Raw genomic sequence first — 9,338 nt, forward strand, 5'->3', positions numbered from 1 at the left:
ATATGTACTATGGAAGTTTTATAGGGAGAAAAGTGTACTGCTGTGGATGCACAGCTGATTTGTTATGAGTTCCTTTCTCTATAAATATTCCAAAATGACTCCCAAACATAATTTTAATTAGTTCAAGCATTTAAAACATTATAAATCTTACACACACAGCTTCTTAAACTGATGATAAATGAAACCTATTATGTTGATGTACATCTTATTGCTGGAGTCAATATCCCAATAGTTGTTTAAGGGGACATACTGTATATTTTTAGGCAGAGGTTGATGATATTTTATTTCTGAGAAGCTAAGGTAAATTCTGTTTGCATTATATTCTTCAATGCTTTTTCCACATTAGCTTTTTCTTGACATTTAGGGCCGGCCTCAGGACAATTAGGTAACATTTGGGGAAAAAGATGCAACTCAGTAATCCAGCACTGGAGGCTAAGATGGAAAAGATCTCCACAGCTACCATGTATTTTCCTTTGGTGCTCAGATAAGTTGGGATAAAGGATAGCCAAACACTGCAAAACACCAACATGCTGAAAGAGATGAACTTGGCTTCATTGAAAGTGTCAGGTAATTTCCTGGCTAGGAATGCCACAAGCAAACTGACAATGGCTAGAAAACCCATGTAGCTCCTGACAATGTAAAACATGACAGATGACCCCTTGCTACATTCCAGTACAATTTCTTCAGTCATTGAGTGCATGTCAGCATGTGGGAATGGGGGAAAGGTTGCAAGCCACACAGTACAGATACTTGCCTGGATAAAAGAGCAGCAAAGTACAATGGATTTGGCCAGTGTCTTCCCTACCCACTTTCTCATCCTGGATCCAGGTCTGGCAGCCATGAAAACCAGAACCACTGTGATGGTTTTTGCTAATACACAAGACACAGCCACTGAAAATACTATGCCAAAAGCAGTCTGTTGGAAGAGACACATCACCTTCTGAGGTTCTCCAATGAACAGCAATGCGGAAAGGAAGCAGAGCAGGAGGGAGATGAGGAGAGTGTAGGTGAGGTTCTGGTTATTGGCTTTGACAACAGGAGTATCATGATGCTTCATAAATGTCCCTAGCACCAGAGCTGTGAACACAAAAAAGGAAAGTGCCAAAATAGCTAAGCTGATCCCTAAAGGCTCATTCCAAGACAGGTAGCTAATATCTTTGGGGATACATAAATTGTTGTCCTTGTTTGCATATTGATCATCTGGGCATTTAAAACAATCATCCATGTCTGGAAAAAGAAAAAAGAAATAGTCTCAGTTTTCTCAAATGTAGTATAATCAGAGCTTGGAAAGGTTGCTTTTTTGAACTACAGCTCCCATCAGCCCCAGTCAGCATGGCCACTGCATTGGGCTGATGGGAATTGTAGTTCAAAAAAGTAACTTTTCCAAGCTCTGAGTATAATTGCTTTTTGTGTAGAAATTTCCCCATATCCAGTTATATGAGAGGATCATGAGATTAAGGATGGAAAGAGATTAAGGATGGCCTTCTTTCTTTCCATTTTGGAGTTTGCCTGATTCTGGGAGAATGCATTTTGAGTGAATCTCCAAACTGGGAAAATATTGATGCAGTGAATCTGTTTGTGCTGTTTCACTGTTGGGAGGCGGGGGCAGGGGCACAATGGGAAGAACATGCTAGCATCCTTTCCCAGAGGCACTGGGCAAATGGTGTTGTCATGACTAGAGATGGGGGAGATTCAGTTTGAACTTGAAGCTAGATTCATCAAAACATGCACTTTCCAAAACAGTATGAGAACCAAAACATAGCCTTCCTTCGAAAATAAGAGTTACCCAAATTTTGTGATATAATTTTCCAACCAAGCAATGTTTACAAAAATGCATATATTAGGGGAAAGTGTGCACAAAAGGATTATGTTTTTAATTGTTGTAAACCACCCAGAGAGCTTCAGTTATGGGGCGGTATACAAATGCAATCAATCAATCAATCAATAATGGTAAAAAAATTCAACAATGCACTATATTAGGAAAAAAAATGCTTACAAAAATGTGTGAATTGCTCAAAATTGCATACATGCATGTGTTTATTAGGAGAAATTTGTACTAAAATGCTGAAGAATTTTTATGAGATTTTTTTAAAAAAAATCTTAAATTGCTGAAGAAATGTGGAGAATCAAATTTAAGAATGGAAAAATGAAAAACCTATTGAAACGAAATTGAGAGATCCCTCCATCCATAGTCATGACACTGCAGCAGTTGGTGGCTCAAAGTTAAAAGGAGGAAGAAAATCAGCCCCACCCTGGAGCCCCTTCCCTCCACCCAAAACTGATTCATTGGTCAAACCATGGTCCCCAGATGACACCAGAAGCACCACTCTCTATTTGCCACCTGAAGACAGAATGCTAAATTGATTGTGTACCATTTCAGTCTACCCCTGGGAGGCACTTTGATATGTATATACTTTTTATCAGTAAAATTAAGGATTTTCACTCTTAAACGATCCTTTTTTCTATATCAGTCCTACAGGCTTTATGAAACCACCCCAGGAGCATTTTAATGCCTATTGGCTTAAACAGACCTAATTGGAAGTTATGTCTTTCCCCCTTTGAACAGCAGCTCTAAAAGCTGTATCACAATTTGCTTTGTGAATAACTTTCAGTTCAGTGTATTGCTACGCAAGAAATCTTTATATACAATTGTAAAACAACATTTGACATGTATATAATTCTTTTTGAATGTCACATAGTTGTTCTGTGCAGATGTGCTGCTACTTTGCCAACCTGCTAAAATTCACTAATAGGAAAAAAAAACCCTTGTGGATTAAGAACCTACCTGTAGCCAACATATATTTTTTATCAAACTTTAAAAAACAGGGAAACTGGGCAGCTAAAGTGAATGCACCAGGTGAGCAGGAGACATGACTTCCTCTCTGAAATAATTGTACTGCCCTACAAATTTGTAAAAATAAAAACACAATTTGGGTTGGTCTTTCACAGTCCAATCCACTTCCTGTGTAGCTTAGAAGAATTTGGAAACATGTTCATTTCTCTCTTTTTACACTTAAAAAAAGGTAAAGGTGTCCCCGTACTTGTAGTGCGAGTTGTTTCTGACTCTTAGGGTGACGTCTTGCGACATTTACTAGGCAGACCATATATATGGGGTGGGATTGCCATTTCTGTACCCGGCCTTTCTTTACCCCCCCAGCATATGCCGGGTACTCATTTTACCGACCATGGATGGATGGAAGGCTGAGTGGACCTTGACCCCTTTTACCGGAGATTCGACTTCCTCCTTTCGTTGGAATCGAACTCCGGCCATGAGCAGAGCTTCAGCTGTGTTACCGCCACTTACCACTCTGCGCCATGGAGAGCTCTCAATTCTCTCTGACTGTTTTGTGTATCGCCATGAAAACATAGAGGGTTGTTAAGCAAGCATTTCTGAGTTCAGGACTATAAGTTTTGTAAAGTTTTGTTTTGAACTGAGCTTATGGGGAGAATGGCATGGGGGTGTTTTTAATTTAACATTGCAGAATGCAAAAAATCCATGCTGGTTATAGTATACAGTCTCTCTTGTGGCTGTATAATTTATGCTGCTGTAAATCTGGAATACAGACTGTATGGAACCTGTGGTTCCAGTTCCAGTGTACATTCTTCCTCCTATGTGAAACATATTAATCCAAACTGCAAGACTAGGGCTACTAGCTACAGTGACTATGTTCTATCTTCCCTGTTGAAGGCAGCATGCCTCTGAATGCCAGTTGATGGGAATCACAATTGGGAAGAGTGCTGTTGTGCTCAGGTCCTTCTTTCAAGCTTCCCGTAGGCATCTGGTTTGACCACCATGAGAAAGGGATGGTGGACTGATCCAGCAGGCTTTTCTTATGCTCTTACTATAATAATATATAATGGACTGCCTTCAAGTCGATTCCAACTTACGGCGACCCTATGAATAGGGTTTTCATGGTAAGCTGTATTCAGAGGGGGTTTACCATTGCCTCCCTCTGAGGCTGAGAGGCAGTGACTGGCCCAAGGTCAGCCAGTGAGCTTCATGGCAGTGTGGGGATTTGAACCCTGGTCTCCCAGGTCATAGTCCAACACCTTAACCACTACACCACACTGGCTCTCACTGCTCTTACTATACGTGCACTATACTTTGTGCCATTCTGGCCTTGGGGGAAAAAATAGGAGCTGCACTTCTGAATAGTATTGTGTGTGGAGAAGAGAAATAACATTCCTGCATAGTCTGGCCTATATGCTAATGTTTCATAAATAATGCATTTAATATGTTTCCTTATTTTTAATTTTTTTTAGCTTTGTTTTATTAATGTTTTATTGTGTATATACGAGATAGTAAACCTAAGTTTAAAACATGTATTATTTTGTAATATTGCATATTGCTGTTCCTGAATTTATATTGATTTTCTCTGTGCTCATATGTACATAGAACTGCCATACATGTTATCAGGAACCTACAATAACCCCATAATTAAGAGCATAATCCTATACATCTGCTTAGAGGCAAATCTCACTTAGTTCAATGGGGCTTACATCCAGGAAGTGAGTATATTTGTAACCATGTCTACTCTGAAGTAAGTCCTATTGAATTCAGTGGTACATATGTGGGGTTAGGATTGCAGCTGGGATCACTTACCGCTTTTGTTTGAAATCTTGCCTTCTGGACATAGGATGCAGTCATAACAGCAAAACTGCTTCCCTTCTAGCTTTTTTCTGCTATAACCAGGGTAGCAGCTGTCAGTACACACAGAAAGGGGCAATGCCTATGTCATAGCAAAAATGAATATATCAGTCAGAACATATATTTAGGGAATTTGTATCTGAATTGCGTATGTTCTTTTAAGGAAATGGGGTGTTGGCACAGACTAATGCCATCTGTGTCTTTGGCTAAAGGTGAGCTCTATGTGCATGTAATTGTATGGAGTCTATACTAGTAACTGGGTTCACTGAGCACACCAGGGTTTGTGAATGAGTTTACTGCCAGTAGGCATACTCTTACCATCAGGCGAATGTTTAGGCAGCAAGACCAGCTAACCCAGAGAGGTTAGAGGTATAGACTGCTAACATTGTCCCCCTCCCCCTCCACAAGTGCAATGCATGAAGGTGAAGTGAGAGTTACTGTTTTCATTATTATGTAACATTATTTTTATTATACTACAGTTATTAAAAAAAACCCTAGTTTATTTGTGTGTAATGACCTGATAGTGCCAATTTACTATAAATCATCCATTTCAAGTCCTTTTTATGTATCAGCTATGCAGATAATTACCCAGGCACATATATGCACCTCCAGTTGTTCTTCCCCAAGGGCATTTAGAAATGAAAATTTCAATGTTGAGTTAATCCACATGATTTCCCCCCTTAAATCCAGTCTTGCTCCTTAATCTCAGTGACGAGAAATTCCCCCCTTGCCGGTTTCTCTAAAAACTTGAACAATTATCACACATTATATGCCTTATTATACACATATTATATGCATACTAATTGCATGTACGGTACCAGCACATAAACAGATACATATAAAACTGCATATAACTGTATAATATACACATGTATTAATATATTTATAAAATTATGATGCAGAAATAAGGTACAACATTGGCCTTGGCTCTTTTATATGTAATTATGGATTTTACATATAATATACATTTTTCATATAATTTTGGTTAAAAGTTTGCATATAATTAGTCAGGCTTTAAAAAAAATGGATGAGCAGCTCATGCATACAGTAAGCAGGTGCTTAATACAAGAGGCACGGGTCAGAATTACCAATTTCCATGTATAAATCTGTTTAAAACGGATTCCCCCTCCATCCCTAGTGAGGGATCCTATATGCTTGTTCAATTTTATCCTGTGCAGATATGTTCAGTATAATTTATTATATTCATTCTCAAATATCCTGTTTTCCCAAAATGGCTGCAATTCCTTCATGCCATGCAAATACACAAACCAGGAATTTTGCATGTTAAGCATTGTCCAATTAAATCAAGCTTGGTTATTGAAAATGAGACTTCTAAAGTAACCTGCTGCTAGTGCCCACCTGGTTAAAACTGCTGTGCCATGTGATGGCATCATTGCGAACAGTGAACATTTTGTCAGGGGGAGCCTGGGGATCCAGCCATCCAACTTTCACTCTATGAAAGGATTGGTTTGGGAAAGTGACCCAGTTTATAATATCAAATCTTTCTGTCAACTCCCCATTGTGGTCAAAAGAAACTGTTTCCCCAGCACTATTGTTAAATGAGATTTTCTTCAGAAAGTGGTGGAGCTGGATATGAAAGAAAGTGCAAATGTTTATAAGTTGAGGTCAGTGGATAATAGATGAAACTGTAGCATACAAAGTCTGACTACAGGCCTATCTATTCCTGGACTGACTACTTCTAATGGCAACATGTTCCAATATCTCATGGAGAAGTCTTTCCCAACCCTGCTTCTTCAGATGCATCAACTGGACATGATAAAAAAATTGGAACCATTTTTTTTGCAGAGGGAGAATGAATTTTCCATTTCTCAAGAGTAGGGTTCATCATTAGCTGTAATAGTAGCACAGGTTCTTTTTTTCTCATCTTTTTTGTTTTGCTTCTGCGTTGGCATCCTGGTCACCATTTCACATTCTCCACAATTTTCTGGACCAAGAGTAATTCAGGGATTTTTTTTTTTTTGAGAAATGGCAGCCACCAGAACAAAATGATGCAGAAAATTCTAGGGAGATGTATGTGTGTTGGGGGGGGGGAATCTCAGACTTTTTCTGAAACTTTATTTTCTCATCTCTCTCTTTTTTGTTGTTGTTTTCCTTATCAGATGTTGCCCACACTACCATGTCCTGAAATGACTGGCTGTTTAGGATACCACTTGTGGTTTATGCCTTTTAAGTTGTGTAACATTAAAAATAATTCCCCTGAAATATTTCTTGCAATGTCTTGCAAGATTTCATATCAAGGATTTTCCCCAGAACATTTACTCTTTCAACTGGCAGGCAATGGTACTAACCAAGACTGGGTCCATTATTGTGTATTTAAATAGTAAGCTGAATGAAGCACTCTAATCAGCAGGTCTTTTTAAGAAGACAGATGTCATTTCAGTACTGAAGGAACTCAGTTTTGATTTACCTTCAATCGTCCTTCTGATAAAAAATGACACGGATATCAACAATTTCCTGCTTGCAAAAGACATTTCCCCAACAGCAAAAGACATTTGTATGAGGTCACATACTGCCACCTTATTCCTATGATTCAATGTAGGTTTCTGGGCTTGGGAAAGGGGTATGGTGCAATAGAGATGGGCACTTTGCAAGTACTCATGAGCTTTTGTGAGCCTTTGATTTAAATATTAGCAAGGGCTTGGGATATTTGGGGGGTAAACAGGGACATGAAGGATTCTCTAGAGCAGGGATGAGGAACTCTGCATATTGCTAGACTCCCATTAGCCCCAGCAAGTGTGGCTAATGGTCAATAATGATGGGAATTGTAGTTTTGTTACATCTGGAGCATTACAGATTCCATCACCGGTATAACTTAAATCATTTCTGCATGTTGATAAATTCAATACAATACTTCAAAATATATGCATGTTGTACTTTCAATACTTTTATGGACCCTAAATGAAAAGGAAATATTTAATAGCCATTTAAGGTACTTCCTAAAAAAGGAAAGACATCCAGAAGATGAAAAGTTAGTTTCTATGCAGTATTCTTCCATATTTGCCTTCTCAGGCCATTACCTGCCACGGCTGTTGATCCTGAAGATATAGGCTCCTACTATTCACCATACTTCTGTGTTTGGATTGGCATGGTTGCAAGGCATGTAAAGCATGGGACACAGCATAGACAGCATTGTAGATGCTGTAACTGTGTCCAGTCATGCTCATTTCAAAATATGTCCCAGGAAGGGTCTCCAGTTTCTCCTGCCCAGTACAGTTTTCTTCTACCTTCTTGCTAACAAATAGATCCAGAAAACCACAGCCAAATGCCTGTGCCCAGAAGTCCCTGATAAAGCCATCTTCATTTGTCCAGAAGTGATTTCTAGTCTGAATGAAATGTTTAAATCCTGGTACCTCATTTGAATGCACTGTGAAGGACAGAGCACCTTGGAGGACGTTTATATCCCAGCTTCTTTGATAACTCAGTGATGTGAGCTCCATGTGGGCTGTCATAATCCACACTTTACCTTTAGGCTGTATTGCCACCCATTTCATTTCGGGTAGATATAGCAGCCACCTCAAATGTGAAATATTTTTTTCATAAACAATGATCACATTGGCTTTGCTTTTCATGGAAACATCATATATTCCATTCAACCATTTTAGATCATCCAAAAAGCTACTGAAGAGAATGATTTTGATTCGCTCTAGGAAGGCAACACAGATGCCATTTAGCGGAAGCATTTCAGTGATGGTCTGCACAAACATTTCTCCATTGTCATCATCCTTCACAAGGAGCCCAACCCATGACCACCTGAAATGCAGGAGTAGGTGGAGAATCCCCTTACACTGGTAGCCTTCATTTGGGACCATCTGGTATAAGGAAATTGTTTTAGTTTTATCTGTCATCACAGGAGCAGAACCATATGTGAGCTGAAGGAAGGGAGGGGTGGGTGGATGGTTGTGGGGGAGATAAAAATAAAGCATATTTTTTAAAACAGAAAATAATAAATGTTGGCTGAAACTCTTCCAAAATGTTGACTCAAATGTCATCTAGAGTTGAAATCCATATTTCATTTGTGTTTTCAATGCCGTTATGCACACATTTGCTGACATGGCAAATGTGACATAATTATATGTTCTAAAAAACAGTAATAGAAAGGGTTTATAAGGTGCAGAGAGGAGAGTCTTAAGCCCAGGTCTCTAGCAGCAGTCTACTACACTACATTTCCTAAGGTACTAGTATTTTGGAGGCTCTGGAAACCAGGCAAGAAGGGTGTCTCACAGGCTTTAGTTCCAGCCTGCAGAGAGCCAGTTGACTTTTGATTTCACTTTTGATTTCTGTCATGAGTCCATATAAAGTTCTTCTGAACAATCTGTCCTGAGTGTGAGGACTCACTCCTTTATGTCCTGTATCATGATCCCTGGCTGTCTCTGACCTAGTTTCACTTCTGGTTCCTCCAACCCTCCATTGCAACTTTGGAGCTTTACCTTTTGTCTAGGTCTGACTCCACACTTCCTTGCTTTTCTTATCCTTGACTGCCTGTACTCAACTGGTCCCAGTTAGAGTTTATCTCAGGGTTAGGCCAAAGCCTGACAATGTTCCTTCCAGGGACCTGGAGCTGTTCTGAAGCTGGAATGTGGTTAACACTGCCTGCTTTTGAAGCACATTTTTATATCTGCTTATTTAGTAAGGAATAAACGTATAAGTTATTATTCAACATTGTTCAAAT

The 9,338-nt window shown here is 39.2% G+C and overlaps 1 protein-coding gene across 1 annotated transcript; it reads right to left on the reverse strand.

The window, feature by feature from the left end:
- Positions 1-325: 325 nt before the first annotated feature.
- Positions 326-8,478, reverse strand: LOC133367587 (vomeronasal type-2 receptor 26-like). The gene is made up of 4 exons (XM_061591683.1): positions 7,687-8,478; positions 6,008-6,235; positions 4,604-4,730; positions 326-1,227 (listed from the first exon to the last, which is right to left on the reverse strand). Exons 1-4 carry the CDS (start codon positions 8,476-8,478, stop codon positions 326-328), a joined length of 2,049 nt encoding a protein of 682 aa, XP_061447667.1.
- Between the last annotated feature and the right edge of the window lie 860 nt (positions 8,479-9,338).

Source organism: Rhineura floridana, chromosome 11 (genome assembly GCF_030035675.1).
Source record: "Rhineura floridana isolate rRhiFlo1 chromosome 11, rRhiFlo1.hap2, whole genome shotgun sequence".
NCBI lineage: Eukaryota > Metazoa > Chordata > Lepidosauria > Squamata > Rhineuridae > Rhineura > Rhineura floridana.